Source organism: Zalophus californianus, chromosome 16 (assembly GCF_009762305.2).
Source record: "Zalophus californianus isolate mZalCal1 chromosome 16, mZalCal1.pri.v2, whole genome shotgun sequence".
Lineage (NCBI taxonomy): Eukaryota > Metazoa > Chordata > Mammalia > Carnivora > Otariidae > Zalophus > Zalophus californianus.
In genome coordinates this window covers 11,236,719-11,259,573 of record NC_045610.1, presented here as the reverse complement: position 1 = coordinate 11,259,573, position 22,855 = coordinate 11,236,719, and the positions used below count along the sequence as shown (strand labels likewise).

Sequence of the window (22,855 nt, the reverse complement as noted above, 5' to 3'; positions counted from 1 at the left end):
TGGCCTTGTGAGAGCCTTGGGGGCAGGCAGTGGTTTGGTGGGTGCGGAGACAGGCCGTGGGGAGCAGGGACGCGTGGGGTCAGGGCCCTGCCCACTCAGGGCTTGGCAGCTGTGTCCAGAAGGTCATGTCAGCCCCAGATGTCCTTTGGTGATGTGGTTGGCGTTGGGGACATGGGCAGATCCCCAGACTCCCTTTGGCAGGAGCCCTCTGGGCCTTGGGGCAAACTGCAGGCCAAATGGCGTACAGGTCTCCCTCACTGAAAGCCAGAGTCCCATGGCAGCCAGGAGCTTGGCGGTTCACGTGGTCCGTGGCCTCAGGGAGCTTGTGGGCTAAAGTCTTGCTGAGCGTACATGGGGATAGCGAAGGCAGTTCTGGAAATGCCCACCTGGGCCCCTTCCAGACAGTGGCTTTTGAGTTTTGTGTTAAGTCTGAAAAATAGTTGCTCTATAATATGATGACCACATCACATTGAGTTGTGGGTAGGATATTCTTCAGGAAAGACTCTCAAGCCCTTTCAAAGTTGTCATCATGGGTCATGATGCAGACGGGACGTTTTTCTAGTGGCCAGAAAAGAAAGCAGTCACCCTAGAGCCAGGTGAGTTTAAGATTATGCTGAGCCAGTGACTGATGGGAGGTGGTTGGGGCGGGGCCTGGGGGGAGGTGGGAGGGTGACTGACTTTCACTGTCTACCTTTTTTAACTGTTCGACTTAACTTTACTAGGGGTGTGCGTTACCTGGTCAGGAGAGACCAGATTTATGAGTTTTCAGTGAACCAGGTTGCTCCTCCCTTCCTTTGGCTGGTGGGCAGTGCTGTGCCCCGGAGCCGGTCTTGATGGAGCCAAACTTTAACCTCAAGGGGTGCTGGGGAGTCTCCTGGTGGGTGAAGCGGGGCCACCTCCAGCTGTTGGGGTTTTCACACACCTGCACGCAGCGGAAACCAGGAGCCAGCCGGAGACAGGACAGAGCCAAGGAGAGGTAGCCGGAGCCCAGTGACAGCTAACCATCACACCCCACGCGACGGCAGACATGTTCAGTAGTTCGTAGCCACTCACGGTGTCGTGCACCCCTCACTATTAATCCCAGGACGTTTCCGTCACCCCGGGGAGAAACCCCGTTCCCACTGAGCAGTCACTCCTTGTTACCGCTCCCTCCAGCCCCTGGCACTCAACGGTCTACGACGCTCTGTCTCTGGATCTGCCTGTATCTGGCTGTTTCAGATATGTAATGAAGTCAGACATGATGGTCTTTGTTCCTTTCACTTAGCTTAACGTTTTCAAAGTTCATCCATGTCCCTACCTTCCCTTTTTTGGCTGAAGAATATTCCATTTTATAGACAGGCGACATTGTGTTTAACCATTTAGCAGTTGATGGACATTTGGGTTGTTTCCACTTTTTGGCTACTATGAATCCAATTTTTTTTTTTTAAGATTTTATTTATTTATTTGACAGAGACACAACGAGAGAGGGAACACAAACAGGGGGAGCAGGAGAGGGAGAAGCAGGCTCCCCGCCGAGCAGGGAGCCCGATGCGGGGCTCGATCCCAGGACCCTGGGATCATGACTGAGCCGAAGGGGGACGCTTAACAACTGAGCCACCCAGGTGCCCCTGAATCCAGTTTTTTAAAGAGGAGATTGAAACTTAAATTTCTGAAATCTATTTTTAAATGTTGACCGTGATTTTTAAAAAATTGGGAACATTGTTGGGGCTGATGGAATCTATCTACAGGTCACCAGCGTGGTTCGTGGACCGCTAGTTTGCCATCTCTTACCTCTTGCCCAACCCAGGGCCCTCTTCTTGGTTCTGACACACTTGGCATTTTAACCAGCGACTTGGGGAGAAAACGGGGCACCAAAGCCCAGAGAGGCTGCCCATTCCTCTGGGGCCACACAGCAAGTTAGGGGCAGGTTCAGTGCTTATGGCACCTAATCCTGGAATCGTCATGCTATCTTGGACTGCTGCAGAAACCTTCTGTGGCCGTGCATGTCCTGGAAAAGTCACCTCAGAGTCTAGCATCGAGAGGTAACCAGTGCTAACATGTTAGCTTCTTTGCTTCCTGTATTTTCTGGGCAGTTGTTTGTACATGGTTGAGGTCATGCTGTGTATACAGTTTTGTAAGTAGATAGAGGTACTTCCGTTTGCACTACGTGATGAGCATTAGGGGCCCCAGTGGGACAGTGCTGGGCTGGAGCACCGTCACCCAGCCGCCCATGGCCGTCCCCAGAGGTGGTGGTGCAGGTCTGGCGCGCCGGCTCTCCACAGCTCTGCAGGAGATGGCCTCGCAGCAGCTCCTGGGTGCACGGGAGCCTGGTCCCAGTGCCTTCCCTTCCATCTTCGGAGCCCGCCCTGGAGCAAGACTTACCAACTAGTCTCTAGGAAAACCTGCTCGGTCGTGTTTTCTGGGCCACCCCAGTGCCCGGAAACACATTCATCGGTCTGAAAGATGAGAGTGCCTCCGCCCAGGCCCTGGTAGCTGCGCCCTCTGGATGAAAGGAACACTGTTTTTTGAAGGCTGCTGTTTGTAGCCAGCCCTGCCATTTCCAGTTCTTTCCAAGCGGCACTGGGGGCCTTGGGAGGAAGTGCCGAGGGCTGAGAGGGGGGCAGTCGGAGCCCCCCAGGTCAGCGGGGCACTTCCTCCTCTGTTCCAGATGCACAAAGCGGCCACCTGGTAAGAGAGGGGCCCACAGCCTGGGGGTTCAGAAGGCCTTGGCTGGCACGCGCCCGCTCACTGCCCGGGCTGGGACAGGGGCCGGCTTCCGCCCCAGTGGCAGCAGGTGGTGCTGCTGGTTTTTTGGTGACCCCCGCCACTCAGTTCTCTGACCCCACCGTGTGACGGCCCCCCTGTGCCCATGAATATTCATATGTGAGGCTTCGGGGGAGCCAGGCTGGCGGGTGAGGGGCTCCGGGACACGTGCTCCCTATGAATGGGCCCACAGAGGAGGAGGCCGGAAGCTGCTTGATCTTTCGGCCCTGGGTTCCATCCTCCTTTGCTCTCATTCACTCCTGCTTTCAACAAGCATTTATTTATTGGGTCTGTGGCGTGGCCCCGGGCCCTGTGGAGGCCGTGGAGGACAGAGCACAGAGAGGCCTTGCAGCAAAGCTACTGTCCATTCATGGGGGAGGAAAGCGGAGCGCTGGGCCCCACGGCCTGGCTGTCAGCAGGCATTCGCTGGGGGGGGAGGGGGGGGGATCTGCCGGGTCCGCCCCCATTGCAGCCCGCTTTCCCTCAGGCCGGCTTAGGTGGGCGGTCAGCACCCGTGGGAGAGTCCACGTAAGCCCACGTTACCTGTCTCCCCCGGGTAGGTTTGAGGAGAGCGGGGTGCCATGGTGTGTAGCCTCCCCTGACTCATGGCCCCCCCCATGGAGCAAAATGTCAACACGGTGGCCTGAACGCACGTAGGTCCCCAAGCACCACCCGTGGCCTGGAAGGCTCACCGAGGCTGAGCTGCTTATCCACGGCCGTCTGGAAGACTGGCCAGGGTTTGAACCAAGGGCATCTTTCATCCCACATCCAGAGCCCTCTGAGCCGGGACTGTGCTTTGTCCGTAAGCGTGGCGCCGCACGGGGGCGGGGGTGCTTTCTGGGCCCTTTCAGGCTTTAGGGTTCTTGGCCGGCCTGTGGGTTTTGTTGTTCTGGCGTATTCCAGAAGGGAAGCGGGGCCTGTGGGAAGTAACGGGAAGGGTCAGTAGAGGCTCCCGGACAATGTTGGGGCGCTGTCGCTCAGCAGCCGGGTGCCCTGGGTTGAAGCCCGGGACGATGGTGGCTCAGTGTGGCGCCGGCCCCCGGAGACGGCATGACAGTGCATGCCATATTTACAGCCTTGCGTGCCACAGCGTTCGTGCAAGAAGAGCGCTTCTAGAACGATGGCAGGATTTTGTGTTGACTCTTACTCTTCCATGTGTATCAGTTTGAGGGAAACCTAGTGTGTTTAGACCCCCATCGTCTGAGAGAGGGTCTGGATGCAGGAGCAAGCCCTGCTTTTGCACACGGCACGGCAGGTGTGTGGTTGCTGAGGGGCTGGCTGGGTTCCCGGGAGGGCCTGATCCTTACTTTGTACCTTGTGTCCTGTGGGCCACCTATAAACTCCTGTGTGCTCTTGAACACGTGGTTCAGATGTGCTTGGGAAGACACAGTCCCCCTGTCCACAGGATTGTCTCACCCGATCCCGTGGTCACCGGCTGCCCGGGACCCCCGTGCTGATTGCAGTAGATATATTCTTTTTTTTTTTTAAGATTTTATTTATTTGACAGAGAGAGACACAGCGAGAAAGGGATCACAAGCAGGGGGAGTGGGAGAGAGAGAAGCGGGCTTCTTGCCGAGCAGGGAGCCCGATGCGGGCGGGGCTCGATCCCAGGACGCCGGGATCCTGACCTGAGCCGAAGGCAGACGCTTAACGACCGAGCCACCCAGGTGCCCCTGCTGTAGATACATTCTTGTTTCTCTCTCAGAGGCAGGACTTTTGGGTCTGCTGAAGGCTGGCCAGGTGTCGCTCAGATAGAGCACGGTGACTCCAAGGACCACCTGTCTGTGTGAGGCAGGGCTGGTCCCTGCCAGGTGCCCGTGTGTCTGAGCTGGCCCTCCGATGGTGCCCCCCACTTCTGAGAAGACTTGGCCAGGCACGTGAGTGCTGCAGGAGCTCAGTCGCTCTCACACATCCCGGCTGCCCATTCTAGTCACTTGGGGAGCTTCTAAGAACCCAGATGCCCAGGCTCTCCCAGAGTCTGTGTGTGTGAAGGGAGGAGACGGTGTATTTTCCTAATATTCCTGCAGCAATTCCCAGGACAACCACAGCTGAAAACCACTTCTCTGGTGGCCTCTGAATGGCATGGTGAGTGAAGCACTGCCAAATCTAAGGTGTTGGAAAACTCTGTGCAGCGTCAGAGATTAGGGGCGGCTCTTATTTGTGTAGGTTTCTAACGCTTGAATTGGATGTTTACCCAGAATCGTCCAGAAGTGGTCACTGAACTCCACTGTTCAGAGATGCCTCACTGGAAGGAGTTGAGCGTAGAAAGTGCAAAGTCCCTTCCAGCCCTGGGGTTCAGGGCTTCCCCTCAGCCCCCACTTAGCGGTTGAGCATCTTTTGTGTGTGAGGCTCAGTTCTGAGCTCAGGGAGCAGGAGCAGTTGTGGGCCAAGCAGACCCGCCCCTGTTCTGTGAATGTTCGCTCTGGCTGGGGAGACAGATTCTCACGTGAGCGAGAGCAGGGGGAGAGTGCCTTGTGAGGGGCTTGGGGCTGGTGGGTGGCGGTGGGATGAGGTAACGTGGAGGCTGCAGGGTGGGGATCGTGCCCTCTCAACAAACACACCCTTCCCCACCCCTCCACACCCACAGCCACCTGGGGAGGCAGGTCTGTTCAGGAAACTACCCTGCAGACAGCTTTAGTAGAGATGGGGAGCACTGTCTTCAGGTCAGCTTCACCCATGGCTCAGAGATTATCACCAGGACCCCACCCGCTGGGCCCTTTTGCCCTCTCCCCTCTGGCCTCAGTAGCCCTTCTACCATCCAGGGATTTGGGTGTGGGGTTCGGTAGTGGCGGACTTGGCAGGTTGACAGTAGCTGGTGGAAACCCACCCTTGTTGCCAGAGCAAAGTCAGTTCCACTCGGCCTGGAACTGGGAGTAAGCGAGGGGGTAATTCTCCCAAGGAGAGTCAGGGTGTCTTTCAGGAGAAGCGGGGAGGGGTGCTGGAAGGTGACCCGGCTGTCCCCTGACAGTCGCTCTCCCACGGTGCCCAGGTGGTCAGGGCTGCACGGGAATGCGCTGAGATCCCCAGCCCATGTCCTCCGGGTGCAGGTGTGAGCGAGGGGGATGTCAACCAGGGAGTAGGCATCGCCTGACATGAGTTCCTTCAGTTCCCATGGTTGCTGGCGAGCAAGGGGAGGCTGTGGAATGTGTGTGAACACCCCTGTGCTCACAGGGAGCCAGAAGCAGCCTGGCCCAGGTCTTCCCGTGGACCCAATCCCGGGCAGCTCTGAGCGCACGACCCGTCTCTTCTCCTTACAGTCCTGCTCTCTCCCGGACATGGTTTCCACCACGTTGTTCGCTCTAGGCTTGATGCAGAACGGAGGCCCCGTGAGGCATTTCATGTTGGGGCAGAGCAAGGGCCTGTCCCCACTGTGTGATTCCAAGCCGGGACCAGCGTCCTGCTAGGCTCCTTGTCATGTCCGGCAGAGGTGGGCCTGGGGAGAGCGGTTGCCGTCACGGGGAGGTGGCTTTGTGTGCGATACTGAGAAGACCAGGAGGGAAAGGTCAGAGCAGCTTCTGGAGGGAGGCGGGTGTTTCTGGAGGCCCCTGGAGGGTTGTGGGTTTGAGGCGGCTGCAGCAGAAGTCCCCAGTCCACACAGCAGTTGACAGGCTTACGTGTCGCGGGGGTGGTGGGAGTGCACGCTGCATGGCAGAATCGGCCTTGGCCCGTGCCCAGCTCCCAGCGTTACTGCGGGTGCGGTGACAGGTCTGGGAAGTAGCAGAGGCAGCCCTGTCCTCCCCTTCCCTGTGCCCCTCCCACTCGCTGTCAGCCAGACGCGAAAAGACAGTCAGGGTGGCGGCTGATACGGGCTCGACAGGCCCGCTGCAAGGCCACTCAGCATCGCAGGGACCGGAAGAGATAAAGCCAGCACAGTGGTAGAACGCCTCGCAGAGGTTCTTGTTTCTGAAAGTCAAGGGCCGTCCTACCCGCGTGTCCGTCCCTGCGCACGGCTACTCGGGCTGCCGAGAGGGGCAGGCCTGGCAATGGTGCCCAGGGCTGTGGGTCCTCCTGGGGACCTGGGAGCATCCCCTGGTCTTCTCTGAGACGGGCAGTCACCTCCCTTCCTGCGGCCCTCTCTGAGCCGTGGAGCTCAGCCCGATTGTCCCAGGTGCTGCCCTTCCGCCCCCTGCCTACGCTCCCCTGCGCCCCGCTGCCAGGTCACAGCCCTGGGAGACACTGAGGCAAATGAGTGCTCTGAAAGAAGGCTGAGCGGCTCCAGGAGTCAGTGAAGGCAAGAAAAGCGGGAAAATGGAGGGACGTGGAGGCCCAGAGGCCTCAGGCGGTGGACGTGCCCTTTGGTACGTCTGGGGAGCTTTGGGGAGGTCAGTGTGGCTGGGGAGGCGCAGAGGCACAACGAGGACATCTAACACACATTCTCTTTGGAGTTTCAGAAGAGTTTAGATTTGAAAAGCGTGGTTGAGGGTTTTTAGGTTCACAGCAAGGAGCTACTTCTCAGATCCAGAAAGCCTAGTGAATTGTAAGCGGGATATGATAAAAGAACTTCCCACCTCGGTACATTGGCAGGAGACTGCAGAGCCCCACAGGAGAACATACTAGACCCACGGCGGGGGGGGGGGGGGGGGGGCGGACGGTCCATGGAAAAGGGGCGGCAGGCACGTTGGTAACTGACGTCTCAGCATGGATGGAAGGTGCCAGAGGCCCATGGGGTAAGGTCTTCAGGGGGCTGGAAGAAAAACCGTCTGCCTTGAATTCCCTTCCTAGTGAAATCCTCTTCCAAGAACGATGGTAAAATGCATTTTACATCTTGAAACACCAACAAAACAACCTGGATCCTCCAGAATTCTATATTCATTGAAGGTATTCCTTAAGAAGGAAGGTAAAACGCGACATTTCCAGGTAACAGAACGATCCCAGCTTCTAATCGAGGCTTGGGGGTTCTGGGTATTCTGGCTCCAGCCAGGAGCCGGCCAGGAACCCACGCAGGGTCACCTCAGTAAGCAGGAGATGCTCGTAGTGCCTGGTCACTTAAGAAATGAGAGGGGTTTCGGGCATTCTGTCCCAGGAACGGGGGTGTGGAGAACCAATATTTATATTTCTTATTTCACCAACAGTAGTGAGAACGTAACAACATTTGAGCAGCACGGTTCATGAGGTCGTGGATTTGTTGTTCTCAGTGACCTGAGCACACACGTTCCAAATACTGACAAAAACTTGATCGTGTGCTGGACATAATAAAGTCTAGCAGCCTCAACGCGTTTCTGGAAATTGGGAGCACCCCAGAACACATTTTGTGACCACAGTATCCTCAACAACAAAAAGAAAACTAGAAAAACTCCGTACACTGGACACTTGGAAAACACTCCTGAAATCTTGAGTCAAAGAAGAAATTATAAGGCGAACCAGAAACGTTGAGAACCAAAAATAATAAGGTAAATAGCCTTATTTCAGAATTCTTGGGGCACCTGAAACAGCAGTGTGAGGGGAAGTGACAGCTTCGTAGCATTGCCACCCAAATAAAGTGGAAGAAATGAAATACGGATAGGAACAAAAATTCACGCATTAGAACACAGACGTGTGGTAATATCCACAAAGACAGATGTTGGTAATTAAAAAGAGTAATAAATAAAACAGACAAATTCCCCGGCAAGATTAATTTTAAAAAATAAGGGGGGGAGCTAGCTGGGTGGCTCAGTCGGTTAAGCATCCGACTCTTGATCTCAGCTCAGGTCTCCATCTAAGGGTAATGAGTTCAAGCCCCACGTTGGGCATGGAGCCTGCTTAAAATAGAATAAAAGAGGTGCCGGCCGCCGCTGCTGTCGCGCCACAACCCAGCCACCGTCGCCGTCGCTCGTCGTCTCGCGCAGGGCAGCCCGGGTTCTGGTGTCTGGCGGCGAATTAAATAGCCACCATGTCAAGCAAAAAGGCAAAGACCAAGACCACCAAGAAGCGCCCCCAGCGCGCAACATCCAATGTATTCGCCATGTTTGACCAGTCGCAGATTCAGGAGTTCAAAGAGGCCTTCAACGTGATTGATCAGAACAGAGATGGTTTCATTGACAAGGGGGATTTGCATGATATGCTTGCTTCTCTAGGGAAGAATCCAACCGATGCATACCTTGAGGTCATGATGAATGAGGCTCCGGGGCCCATAAATTTCACCATGTTCCTCACAATGTTTGGTGAGAAGTTAAATGGCACAGATCCAGAAGATGTCATCAGAAACGCTTTTGCTTGCTTTGATGAAGAAGCACCTGGCACCATCCAGGAAGATTACTTGAGAGAGCTGCTGACAACCTTGGGAGATCGGTTTACAGACGAGGAAGTGGATGAGCTGAACAGAGAAGCGCCTGTCGACAAAAAGGGAAATTTCAATTATATTGAGTTCACGCGCATCCTTAAACATGGAGCAAAAGACAAAGATGATTGAAAGAACTTTAGCTAAAACCTTCCAATTGCTTTGCCTTACTCCGTTTTATTTCCCAGACACTTTCCCCCACCCTCATAGACCTGTTGCATGCAACTTAGTTTCACAGCTTGGCCTCTTTTTTTGATGTATTTATTCTAGACCTTTCTGCCACTTAGCACTTGTATAATCAAACTGCAAATGGGGTTGAGGTGGTAAATTGTGCTGAAAAAGAGATTGGGAATAAAAATCAACAAATGTGAAAGCCCAGGAAAATACATCCGGTATTTCTGGTTTTGCTGGATTTTTACACTTTTATATAATAAAAACACTATTTTGAAATAAAAAAATAGAATAAAATAAAACATAAAGAGGAAAGGCACAGACACTGTGAGAAATGAAACACAGTAACATAACTGCCAAGATTGCTGGTGGAGTAAGAGGCTGTGTTTGATCAACTCTGTGCTTACAAACCTGAAAACTTAAAGTAGATAAATTCAGAAAGAAAACTTAGCAGAGCCAACCAGAGAACAATAGAAAACCCCCAAATAGGGATAGTGCTATAATCATTAAAGGCATTGAGTCAGGACTTAAAAATCCTCCCCACCCCACAATCCACCCAGAGGGCTTTGCCGGCAAATTCTAACACCACTCAGGAAAACAATTCCACCTTTATACAGACTCCTTCAGAGGGCAGGAAAATGGGGAGTGTCCCTCCTGGTTTTATGAGACGGGCACAACCTTAACACCAAAACCAGACAGGATGTACAGTGTGAGAACAGACCTGCCAGGCCACCCCCACTTACAAGTACAAATGCAAAAAGCAAAGAAAGAATTGCAAATCCAAAATGAAGATTATACAAATGATATGGCACATCATGAGGAACTTGGTTCACAGGGAGCAGGTCCTTAGAAGACCTATTCGTGTACCATATTACAGACCGAAAGAGAAAAGTCATGCTGTCGTCTTAATAGAGACAGAAACTGTCTGTTTCTGGTTACAGCCATTCATTGCAAAAGTCTTAGCAAACTTGGAGTGCTGAGGAGCTTCCATGACCTGATAAAGGGCTTCTCGAAGGAAGAAAGCCTGAAAGTGGTAAATGCTAATGTTTTAATGTAAAATGTTGAAAACGGATCCTGAAGACAGAGACACTGACTATGCACACTCGTTCTTTACGTTGGGACTGGTGGTCCCACCCAGCACAGTGAGACAGGAAAAGGTATAAGGACTGGGACAAATTAGGCCATCATCATTTGCAAGTGTTATGATCACGTACAGAGACTATCCAAAAACTTACCCGAGTAACTCTCTTATAATTAAGAGGTATTAGAATTCTAAGAATAAATAATTTGCGTGAATTTTAATTATTAGACTTGAGAGTTTAATAAGATTGTGGGCTGCCAGAATCAGCGCATAAAATTAAATGTTTTCTGCATACAATAAACGAATAACAATGAAATTTTAGAAATATACCAGTCCCGGGGCCTGGGTGGCTCATTTGGTTAAGCGTCTGCCTTCGGCTCAGGTCATGATCCCAGGGTCCTGGGATCGAGCGCTGCGTCGGGCTCCCTGCTCAGCGGGGAGTCTGCTTCTCCCTCTGCTGCTCCCCCTGCTTGTGCTTTCTCTCTCTGTCAAAGAAATAAAATCTTAAAACACACCCACACACACATACACGTCAGTCCCTAGAAATAGATTTTACAGTTGTATGAATGAATCCCTTATGGAAATAAAGGATAAAATAAAAAAGATTTTCACTGAAACCTTTCGCTTAAATCTTCACTTAAATTTCCTCTCATTTCTTTTTCTTGCACTTAAATTTTCACTGAAATCTTTCACTTGAAATCACTCACTTAAAGAAGGACTTAAGTGAATGGAGAGATGTCCTGTGATTTTGGTTTTTTGGAAGACTGGCTGTTAACAGTGGTGTTAACTTCAAATTGATCTGAGATTTGGTGCAATTCTGATCAAAATACCAACCAAGTTTTTTTTTATTATTATTGGTTTTAAAGATTTTACTTATTTACCTGACAGCACAAGCAGGGGGAGCGGCCGGCAGAGGGAGAGGGAGAAGCAGGCTCCCCACTGTGCATGGACCCTGATGCAGAGCTCCATCCCAGGACCCTGAGATCATGACCTGAGCCAAAGGCAGATGCTTAACCGACCAAGCCACCCAGGCGCCCCCCAGCAAAGTTGTAAAATTTTTTTTTTAACTTGGCAAGATGATTTTAAAATGATTATGGAAGAGCAAGGGGCTGGAAATAGCCACAATACTCCCGAGGAACAAGACCAAGGTATCAGGTACCAGATAGTTCTTCTTAGTTCTAGTATCTGTGAGGATAATCCAGAAAGCACAGGGATGGAAACAAAGGGGTCAGTGGATCAGAACGGAGAGCCCAGGAATGAATCTGTGAAGCCGTGGCTTCTGGTGGAGGCGCCAGTGTGACTTGTTCGGGTAGGAAAGCCTGAGATCGAATCTGTATTTTATGCCATATGCAAAAATCAATTGCTAATGGAGCAAATATGTGACCACGCAGGGCAAACTGTAAACCTGTTAGATTTGCTAAAGAGGAAGACGGTTGAGGTGTCGGGAAGGCTTTCCTGAATGTCAGGAAAAGCACAAATTAGAAGGGAAAACACTGACAGGTTGCACCCCGTTCAGTTTAAGAACGTCTCTGCTCGTCCAAAGCTACTTTAAGGAGAGTGAAAAGAAAAGCCGCAAATTGGGAGGTAAATTCTTCTCTTTTGTAAGCTAAGTAAAACAGTATTCACAGCGGGGGTAAGAAACTCTCAAAGCAGGAAGAGAAAGATAAACACCCAAAGGAAGGCAGAGAAAGATTGGGACACGCACACGATAGGGGAGGAATCACGGGAGGGATCACGGAAGACCCACAAGCAAATGACAAGAGGCACAGCCTCATTAAGGAGCAACGAGATGCAAATCAAAACAGCCAGTGGGGGGCGCCTGGGTGGCTCAGTCGTTAGGCGTCTGCCTTCGGCTCAGGTCCTGATCCCAGGGTCCTGGGATGGAGCCCCGCATCGAGCTCCCTGCTCAGCACTCCCCCTGCTTGTGTTCCCTCTCTGTCAAATAAATAATAATCTTAAAAAAAAAAAAAAAAGCGGGTGACCTTGCACGCCCACCAGATTGGCACGCGCGGAAAAGTGAGCAGGAAGCATTAGTGAGGTGAGGGGGCAGTTGCTGGAGCCGGACTTGCGTGCTCGCAGCATACATAAGGCAAGACTGCGCCGAGACCACCCTGGGGTCACTCGGCGGAGGGGAGGGAGCCCCGAGCTGAGGTCCTCACGGGTACAAGTGCGCCCGGGCAGGAGAAGAAAGAGCAGCACCACAAAACGCCAAGCCAGTGCCTTCGGCAGACTGATCAGCTGTGGTTCCTCCCCAGCTAGAGTGGAAGGTTCTAGGGCGGTTAAAGGGAACAGGTTTCAGCTGCGCATCAACGCGGGTGAACTCTTCCCAAAGGTGGAGTGAACAAAGCCGGCCGCCCAGAACGTGTACGGTGTTTCCGTTTGTGTAACGTGATGAAAGTAGGCACAGCTGATGGATAGGGTGTCTCAAGGTACCTCTACAGGGTAAAACCCGAGGAAAGATAAAGGGAAGGGCGAACACAAAAGTCATGAAGATCGGGGTGACTGGTGCCATGGAGGGGGGAGGCACTTTTGCTCCCTGAAAGGCAGCAGTGGCTTTTAAACATCGGCTGTGACCGTCCTCAAAGAAAGGCGAGGCATGGCTCACTTGTGTACGCACTTAGCGGCAGTAACGCCCGCATCCACACGTGACAGATGAAAGGTCCACACAACGGGAGCGACACCTTCCGTTAGGTGCGCTCAGCTGTTTCTGTTTCACCCTTTTAAAAAAGGCCAGTTGTGACCCCCTAAACAATGATCATTTGTCACTCACTGTTTGAAAACGGCATTTGTCGATGGGTCCTCTTCACGTTGTCCTCTGTTCTGTTCGCCTTCTGTCAAAAGCAGAAACCACTCAAAGCAGGTGGGGCCAGGGCGCGGCCGGGGCAGCGGGTGCCTGCGCAGGGCTCGCTCTGCGGACGAGGCCAGTGGACTCTGGGGAGGCGGGCTTGAACGTAGCTCAGGGAGCTCCGTGCAAGACCATGTGTGGCAGGCACCTGGGAAAGTTCGCGGCTGCGTGCCGTCTGGTACCCTCCCAGCAGGCCGGGCCCTGTGCAGCCCCAGGGTGGGAATCCCAAAGGCCCCGGCCTTCAGCTCGGCCCAGCTTTGCTGGCCTGGGACAGCACCCTTAGGGTGGCCGCCTGTCCTGACGTGGGGCCGACCCGGGTGTGGCTCACGTGGCCCAGTGCCCTTTCCTTTCTCACCCCAGCTTTCCGGAACTTTCTGAGGACGTAGCTGAGCCTACCCTGCCTTCCTATAGGTGCCAAGCCAGCTGCCTCCGTGGACCCGTGGGGCGTGCCCACTGGCAGCAGCACACACTCCGGGCCCAAGGGCTCAGACCCCTGGGCGGCCCCGCAACAGGCTGCCCCCAGTGCCGGGAAAACAGCGGATGCCTGGGCCGCAGCCTCGGCCGCCAAGCCCGTCTCGTCCTCTGGTGAGACCTCGCTCTGCCCAGGCTCTGAGAGCCCCTTTGGCTGCACTGCTCTTCCTTCCCCTGGCTCCTCTGCATGGGACCTGTGGGTTTGTCTGCACTTGCCACCCTTGTCACCTGCAGCCTTTGTCCCCAGTCGTCCAGTGCCCCTCTCTGTGCCACAAGCCCACTGTGAATGCTGAGATCACAGGCCTTCTGGGCCCCTGCACCTCCGCCCAGAGGGAGCTTCCCAAGGGGGCCTGGGCAGGCTACGCTCTAGGCACTCCTTCCAGAAGCTTCCTACAGGCACTATCCAGGTCTCTAAACCCGGCTCAGAAGTCCGCCCCTCCCCCACCCCGCGTGAGCCCCTCCTTCAGTTTGGGGTGGGGCTGGTGGGAGCAGTGGCAGGCTCATGCCTCCACGCCAGGTTCGGGGAGGCCAGGATCCTTGACCCGGCCCCCTGCTAGACCACCAGGTGACCCCGAGCTGCCATCTGGCTCTCAGCTCTCCCCCAGGAGCAGGGGTAGAGATCCCTTCCCTGCCTTCGGCCAGCACCCCCCAAGGTTGTCGACCGGGAAGCAGAATCGAAGGCGTGATGCACCCGCAGTCACCAGCCTCTTGTGTTCCCCCAGGGGCCTTTGATCTCTTCAGTAATTTGAATGGTACAATTAAAGATGACTTTTCTGAATTTGACAACCTCCGGACTTCAAAAAAAACAGGTATGTGAATGTGGTCGTGGTTTCCATAACGTTCTGTGCATTTGACCAGTCCAGTTATGGCAGAAATAATCGGCTTTCAAAACCTCTCAACTTCATGCATTTTCTTTGTGTTTTGATCTTGGGAGCTTGTAAGTGGCTAGCTGCAGGAATTCACACATCAGCAGTGAAAAGTCATGGGGTTGAGATTTTCTTTCACCCTCTCCCGGTGTTGGGCGCATGCTTCCTGTCTCATTCACCTCTGTGTCTTGGCCCTGCCCCCAGGCCCCTCGTGGTTGCCGGCACAAGCCCCCCGCCCTGGCCTCCCCAGCCCAGCCTGGGCCCCCGCTGCACCATCTGAACCACTGTCTCCATATGCCTTCCTCCCCCACTCCCCACGGTGCCCCTTTTCCAGACAGTCCCAGCTGTGGGCCTGGACAGGGTGTCTCTGCCCCCACTTGATCACCCCAGGCTGTGGCTCCCACCCAGCTCCTGTCAGAGCCCTGGCCCAGTGCCCCCAAGATGGCAGGGCTTCAGGGTGGGGTATAGAGAGACTGGGCTGGGGGAGGGGGTGGAGGCCAGAGGCTGGGGACGGAGCCAGGGCCCCACACCCCCCACCACATAGAGCAGCTTCTCTCCTTTCTTGTTCCTCTGCTTCTCCCTGTGCCCGCCCCCCCATCTGCATCTGCCCCCCCACCCCCTCCCCCTCCCCTCCTCCCACCGCTTCCCCCAGCGGCAGCCACAGGCCCGGCTGGCACCCCTGTCTAAGGTACGAGCAGCCTGGCACACCTGACCACCCCTTGGCCCCCTCTCAGCTCAGGGGACCAGAGGCAACTTAGAACGCACCGCTGCTTGGGGTCTTTCCTTTGCTGCGTTAAAGAAACAAAATTCCATGCATCTCCCCTCCAGGGCAGAGTGCAAGCTAACAGTCCTTGCTCACGCGTGTGTGCCTCAGCGAGAAGGCAGTGTGGCCTTGTTACGTGGACAATCCTTCTGTACACTTACAAATGATTTACCTCCAATTCTAGAGCTGTTTCCATTGTAGAATATTTGGAAAAGTTTATGGAAGAAAACGGAACTCCTCTGTAATCCTCCCTACTTCAGCCGCTGTTTCCTTCCAGCATTTTTTCTGAGCTCTGTTTACACGGTCTTTTTGTTGTTGTTCAGCTCATACTGTCAGAAAGCACTGAATCCTGCAACCCACCCCCCCACCCCCCGTAGAATAACGGATTGAAAGCATTTTCTCGTGATGTTAAAAATTCTTTAGAAAATAGTCCATAGCTATGGAATACCTTGTATTGCTCAGCAGTCACGGATTTGAACTTTACTCTAGGGGAGTGCGCTTTTGGTTGACTGCAGGTTTTGCCGAAGTAAATAACGCTGTGGTGAACATTCTTGTGCTTGAGTCCCCGTTGCCATCTCGCATTATTTCCTGAGACTAGATCCCTAGAAATGGGAATCCCGAGTGGAGAGTATGACCATTTTTAAAAACCTTTAACCCCCCTGCCACGCTGGCTGAATTTTTAAAAAAATAATTTTTCTTCTCTGTCAAGAAATTCATGTCCCTTGTAGAAAATTGACAGGGAAAACACACGAGAAACAGCCACTGCCCATGGCTAGCCCACAGCCCCAAATATCATCTTAATGTTTCTGGAGGATCCTGCCGTACGCTCTGTTTTCCAGCTTCTGCTTCTCCGTGACGTGACACGGCCCTCTTGTCGGGAGCTCTCCTTTCCCTGCACTCTGGCTTTGGTTACACGACCGGGGGTTCTGTAAGCCGCCCCGTGGCTGACTGTCCCTGGCCGGGTCTGTTGCAAGCACCGCTGCAGCGAACATCCCCGTCTTCTGCGTGGCCCTGCAGGTGTCCCCCGGAACGTCTGTGTCTCGCGCGGGTTGGCCCCCCCCCCGCCCCCCCGTCCTCACCGGGCCCCTGTGTGTCCTTGTCTTGTAGCTGAGGCCGTGACCTCGCCACCGTCCCAAAACAACGAAACTACAAGCCCCGACCCCTTTGAGTGCCAGCCCCTGACTGCCGCCTCAAGCAAGCCCAGCAGTGCCCGGAAAACACCCGAGTCCTTCCTGGGCCCCAACGCGGCCCTGGTCAACCTGGACTCGCTGGTGACCAGGCCAGCCCCGCCGGCCCAGTCCCTCAACCCTTTCTTGGCACCAGGTATGCTCCCTGTCCTTGACTGCCCTTGCTGACTGGCTTTGGGGCCGGCCTCTGGCCCTGACCTCTCCTCGGGCCTCTTGGGGTTCCTCCTGCCTTACGCGGGAGGCATGCCCGGCATTCCTGGGCCTCTCCAGGGCCTTGGGGGGGCGGGGCGCGGAAGCCGATGTGTGCTTGGGGGGATGGGTGGGAACCAGCTCCTCTCAGCTCTCACTGGAGACCGCTGAGCAGAAGCTGCCCCGGACCTGGTGCCCTTGGCCAGGGAGACCCTCCAGCGGGCTCCACTTCTCGGTCAGCTGGGGAAGGGCAGTGGCCGGGTGAGGAAGAGCCTGGGTTTGCTGCCCAACATTTCCCTTTCCGGGGGGGCCATCTTCCAGGGGCCCACAGACCCTCCGTGTAGTCATTCGAGGTGCCAGATCCTGTCTTTCCGGGGCTGGGAACTCTGCCTGGGAACTCCCGTCCCCTGTATGCATTCTCCCTGATGCCAGGCTCTGTCTAAAGGCCTGTTCTGCACCTTGAAAGGCTCTGTGTGGGCTGCAGGACAAGCCCCCAGGCCTTGCTTTAGAGTCCGGGGCCGCTGGGGCCGTGCGCTCAGACCCTCCGGGGTGCCGAGCTCCTCACGCCTGCACCCTGTGCTCCCCCTGCCCGGAGCGCCCTCTCTCCTCTTTTCCAGTGGGAGATCGGTCACCCTCAGCATCCAGCCCAGACAACCCTCTCCTCCTGGGGAGTGTCCCCCACCCCGATTGTCCAGCAAGGCCGTGGGCTCCCCAAGGGCCGGGATGTGTCACATTCAGGGCGTTCAGACTGAGACCCTCCCTAAGACAGCGGAATCTGCAGCCCAGGGCCATAGCCTCTCAGAGGCCCCTGCCAGAGAAGGACCCCAGGACTTAGAAGAGCTGAGGGTGGGGTCCTTAGGGCAGAAGTGGGATATGGAGTGCCTGGGTCCTACCCACCCCCATGGTCCTGAGATGGGCAAGGACGGGGTTGCTCCTCGCTCCCTGGGTGGAGCTGGATCCGAACCCAGTGTCTCAGCCAGGCTGCCTTTCCTGCCCAGTGCCCCGCCATCTGGCCTTCGGGGTGGGGTGGGGTGGGGCTCCTGGTACCTCTGAGTTGGCTCAGCTCTGGCGGGGCTGATCTGCAGGGGTACGAGAGGGGCAGGTGCGGGGCCGCCCGGCTGTGCCCTCAGCAGGGCCTGCCTCCGCCCCGGGTGGGATGGAGTGCGGGCAGCGTCTCCTGGTGGTGACTGGGGGCGCCCCGCAGCGGGCAGCCCTTGTGCTCAAGGGCTGGGCTGCTTTGGAGCCTCCGTGCTGCCAGCTCGCGGGTGTTTTGGCAGAGTATCAGCACAGGTTTTTGCTAAAAGCTCGGGGAAAAGGCTTGATGATGTGTGATAAATTCGGGAAACGCTGGATAAGACAGAGCTGCATCCGCTTCTTGACTGCAGGGCTTCTCAGAGCCTTTATTACACCAGCCCTTGGGTCCCAGGGTCCAGGGTGGAGACAGGCAGTCAAGCCGCACGCTGAGGTTCCCAGCTCCCCCTTTGCGCCCCGGACACCTGTGGTCCTGAGCTCGGCAAACCGAATAGGGGAGCGGCCCCAGGTGTTTGCTGCTGAGGGAGTCCTGGGGTGCCGGCTGCGAGTAGGCACGGTCCCGGCACTGCCCGAGTCAGGCTTTGTGACTCCAGACGAGTCGCTTGGCTCCGAGTGGCCTTCGTGTCCCCAACCAGAGGCCAGAGCTGCAGCCAGTGGACGCGCGGGCCGTGCGGGGCGTGCGTTGGCTGGCGCCCGGGCCCTGCAGAGCAGCCGGCCCTGGGAAGCACCCCGGCCCGTGCCCAAAGGGGCAGACGCCGGAGCACATGTGCTGCCGGTCACCACCACCTCCCGCCCTTGGGCTTGGGGACAGCCGTTGTTCTGACTCTACCACTGCCTCTCTCCCCCAGGTGCAGCCGCCGCCTCTGCCCCGGTCAACCCCTTCCAGGTGAACCAGCCCCAGCCGCTGACGCTGAACCAGCTGCGGGGGAGCCCAGTCCTGGGGACCAGCACGTCCTTTGGGTCTAGCCCAGGTGTGGAGCCCATGGCTGTGGCCTCCATGACCTCCACGGCCCCACACCTGGCCCTGGGGGCCAGTGGTTCCTCCCTGACGCCACTGGGCCCCGCCTCGATGAACATGGTGGGCAGCGTGGGCATTCCCCCCTCGGCAGCTCAGGCCGCCGGCACAACCAACCCTTTCCTTCTCTAGTGCCCGGGCCTGGGACCCACCACAGAGCGAATGCCCAGAGCCTCTGTGCCTGAGGACGCCGAGCAGGGACTCTCGATTGTGGACTGGTGTCCAAGAGTGGGGGTGGGGGGTGGGGGGGTGTTAGGGCTTCCCGGTCCCGGCTTCCTGATAAAAGGGTTGTCTTCCCAGCCCCGACCCTCAGACTCGAGCGGCGGCAGGCCTGCTAGACGTCAGACACAGCACGTGGGTCTCCGCGCCTTCCGAGGCCGCCCGCCCGCTGCCCGTGGGAGGGGCCCGACCCGGGCCTGGTCGCCTCTCCGCTTCCTCCCGAGCGCAGAGGTCCTGGTTCTGTAGATTGGCTCGCTCTCTGGGGCCTGGGATGAGGCGGGAGGCCTCAGCCTGAGGGCCTCTGGGACGCTGCCTGGCCCAGGGCCTTGGGATGGCCGCAGCGTCTTTGCCCCCTCCCCCCCCCCCGCCCCCCAGCCCCAGCGACACCCCCAGGCGGTCCCAGGTGTGGACAGAATGAAGCACTGACTTCATGAGACGCTGATCTTTTCGGGGAAGTGGTTGTGCATATTTTGTTTTTCTTTGACTCGTGTGTGAGTTCAAAGTAAACACACCACCGTGGAACAACTCTTGAATTAAATCCACTAGAGCAAGCTTTAAACTAATCTGAGCATAACCCTGCCACTTGGCTGTATGCTTGTATACGTTTGCACATAATTTGTTTAGTACAGTTTCATATTTGAGTTTGCAGAATTATCTGATAGTCTTTTTTTGGCTAATATTTTTATAACGTGGTTCTTATTTAACTGTCTAGTTTTGATAGAATTTACCAGGTCTGGCTGAATTAAGATATTGGCACGTGTCATGTGAGTGGTTTAAACCCTCTTATTTATGGTTTAACTCAAAGAAAATTTAAATAGGAAGAGACAAAAAAAATGCCTTATAAAAAAAAACTAAAGCGAATTCTTTATAGGGAAAAACATGGGAATTTGATTACATAGGAAAGATGATGTTTATTTAAAAAAAAAAAAACCTGCAACAACAACAAAAACCCAGCCTCCAGTTGCCTTTTCCTTTCTTTTACTCCCTTTTTTGGTGACTTACCAAACGGGTTGACCTGCAGCCTTTTGGGCTAGATTCAGAGAGAGGCTATTTTTCTTACTGCTCCACCAACATCAAGTTAAAGAAAAAAAAAAGAAAATCTTAACGGATGAATGTGACCCACCGGTTTTTATCAGCCAATTCCCTTTTGTAACTGAAGGCATGCACGGATCAACGAGGACTTCCGCTTCCAGTGGAAATCTGAAACGGAAGAGGCATCTTGAAACTTGTGTGTCTGTGATCTCCTCTGTCTTAATCCGCACTCAGGGTAAGGATGGGGATGGCGTGGAGACGGCATCTGGGGGCTCCCCAGGGACGGCCTCCAGGCCGAGACGGGTGAGCGGCCAGGGCTGGCCCCGACCCACCCGCCTGCTGACTCCAGACACACACTGCAGACTTCAAAATAATCACCTCTTGTTTTGGAGAGGCAGGGAAAAAAAAAAAAAAAAAAAGTCATTCTCACATGGATTTTTAACAAACAGGCCCTAATATTACCTCTCTCTCCCAACTTTCTCCTCTCCTCTCGCCCCACCCACCACTAGAAGAAAAGTATGAATTCACGAAAGACCAGAAAAGACGCGAATCTCCCCAGGGAAGGGAACCCCACCCCCCCATCCTGCGTCCGGTCAGGTCACCTTGCCTGGTGGGCGCCCCAGTCTTGCTTTCCACTGTGGACTTCTCCCCCCTCCCCAGCCCCCCTCCCCCAGACTCCCAAAGGCAGCCGACCCCCTGCTGCTGTTCCTCCGCCCCCTCCCCTCGCCCAGCTCCCGGAGGAAACCTGCCCTGCCCTGGAGGGGAGCAGGCAGCGTTGAGAACAGCCTTCTCCCGCCTCTCCTGTTGCCTGATTTTCAAAGCTCACCCGTGCTGCTCCCCAAGGCTGTCCCCCTGGAGGAGCCACCGCCGGAGCTCCTCACCGGCCATGCCTCCGCCAGAGCCGGAGACCTGGGGCTGGACCGCGGGCTCCCGCCCGGTCTGGCCGCCTCCGACCTGGGGGAGGGTGGAGACAGGCTGGGCCCCGGCAGGTCGCTCCCCCGGGGAGGTGCTTTCACTCATATGGTGCGAGCCTGGACCCCCGCACAGGCCAGTAGACCAAACCTGACTACTGGGTCAGTGATTCTTTTATAACAGTCAAGAGCCCTTCCTGACTTGACTTTGAGGCCCCAACGTTCTAGGCACGGGGCCGCCCAGGCCCCAGAAGACCCCCCCCCCCCCCGCCCCGCCGCCCCAGCCCAGGCCCGTCCCAGGCGCCTTGTCCCTGTCGCCTGCTGCACTGATCATGAAGCCACCGGCCACTGCCACCCCTGTAACGCTCCCTCCCGATGGGCACTGTGGTAGGGGGGTCGCCCAGCCGTTTCCTCAGCCCCAGGGGCCGGTGGCTGGTTTTGAACTTGTGTTGACTATTGATACTTATTTACTGTACAAATATAATTTATCATTTGTATCATGATGCGGTTTCTGGCTGTGTTCTTCCCTCACTCCCATCCGCACCCGTCTCCCACCGGAGACAGGCGGGCAGGAGCGGGTCCTCATGCCTGCCTGCGTGAGCCTCGGCGGGTCCGGGGAGGAGACTGGCCGGGAGGCAGCCGGCGAGGCACCGTGACGGGGGCGGGGGGCGGGGGGGTTCCCTTCCCACGGCAGGGTGCCGTCCGTGGAAGGGGATGAGCGAGCAGAGGGAGATGGGTGTGAGGTCTCGGAGGGCTGGGGGCCGGCGGGGCCCGGGGGGGGGGGGCGGGAGTGGGTTCGGGTCACACGCGGCTGGTCTCTGGCACAGCTGGCCTTCCGGTCACCAAATACAGATTTCGTTCTTCTGCACGTAGAGCGTATCCCTTCCCCCAAGGGAGGCGTCCTAGGGTCCCTTACAGAATCACAGGAGATCACGTGTGGGGTGGTTTTAGGCGACCGTGTTTGGGGGCAGTTTGTTACACAGCCGTAGATGAAAGGCACACATGCACAGTTCTTCCTTGCCGCCTTACCCCCATGCTTCCTGGTAGCTACTGTTGGGGCCATTTGGGGTAACGTAGGAGCGTGACCCCGTAAATCTTGATAACCAGGCGGCTGAGTTCCTTGTCCCCGCGAGACGTTTCTACTAGGACTTGAGTGCTCGAGGCATTTTTCCTTCTTAGCTCTTCCCATTTGACTTCTGGACACAAGTTTCCTTTTCCAACCTTTCGATGCCCCCGTTGTGGGTTCTCTGTCACGTCGGCTTGCAGACAGGCCTTTTCTCTCCTGAGCCCACGGCTCTCCACACGCAGTAGCCGCCCTGCCCCACGCGTCCTATCAGCACCCTGGCCTGGCCCTGGAGTTGGCCCACCAGGCGCAGAAGCTGCCTCCCGCGTTAGCTCAAGTGCCTTAACCTAGTTGTGGGCTCGCGTAATAGAGCCCTCCTGCCGCCCAGCCGTTTTTCTGTGTTCGTCCTGCTTGTCACCCAACTGCCAAGCCAATACCACATACACTTGGTTCTGGTTTGGGTGATAGTGCAAGCCCACTCGTGATTTCCAATTTCCGTATCAGACTAGAATGCTCTGCAGAAACCTGCCCCAGAACACGATAAAAGTTGCTCAGAAACTGCCCAGTGGGGATGTTCCTTGGCTCCTCCCTTACCATGTTCTGTCCTCAAAATGTGGCCTCCAGGGTGCCATGGGGAAGCATGGAAGGGTCGACCAAGGGAGCTTTTAAGTGGGTCAGACCTATGAGTGCCGAAGAGCCTTTCGGCCCACCTTTCTTTGGCCAGAACTATCGGCAGGGACCCACCTGTATACAAGAGGCCTGGGGAGTGGAGCCTTCCGGTGAGGCCGCGGTGCTGTCACCGTGGAGGACAGAGCGGACAGTGAGGGGAGAGCTCGGGGCCGTCCCCCTTGACCGTTCTTCATGTGGATGGTCCCAGATCCCCACCCTGCTGCCCGCTTCCCAGGCAGGGTGCCCTCAGCCTCCCAAGATTCTAGCCTTCTCCTGCCTTGACTGGGAGAGGCGCGGGGCAGCTTCCTGAGGCGACGGTCGCATTTTAGACCCTGACCAGGCG

At 55.7% G+C, this 22,855-nt stretch overlaps 2 protein-coding genes across 6 annotated transcripts in view; both read left to right on the top strand.

The window, feature by feature from the left end:
• The window catches only part of EPN2 (epsin 2), an 80,365-nt gene extending 59,089 nt beyond the window's left edge, over positions 1-21,276 (top strand). For all 5 annotated transcript variants that reach the window (XM_035724536.1, XM_035724535.1, XM_035724534.1 and 2 more), the window contains 4 exons: positions 13,507-13,680; positions 14,289-14,375; positions 16,303-16,518; positions 18,452-21,276. In XM_035724536.1, coding sequence (XP_035580429.1) covers positions 13,507-13,680; positions 14,289-14,375; positions 16,303-16,518; positions 18,452-18,750 — 776 coding nt within the window. In that variant the 3' untranslated portion in view covers positions 18,751-21,276. The remainder of the gene's footprint in view (positions 1-13,506; positions 13,681-14,288; positions 14,376-16,302; positions 16,519-18,451) is intronic.
• Positions 7,393-9,456, top strand: LOC113939338 (myosin regulatory light chain 12B-like). Its single transcript, XM_035724537.1, has one exon. The coding sequence runs from the start codon at positions 8,612-8,614 to the stop codon at positions 9,128-9,130; it is 519 nt and encodes a 172-aa protein (XP_035580430.1). The 5' UTR covers positions 7,393-8,611; the 3' UTR covers positions 9,131-9,456.
• Positions 21,277-22,855: the final 1,579 nt, after the last annotated feature.

Coding starts and splice junctions, on each gene's coding strand:
- LOC113939338 (XM_035724537.1), top strand. CDS start 8,612: ATGTCAAGCAAAAAGGCAAAGACCAAGACCACCAAGAAGCGCCCCCAG.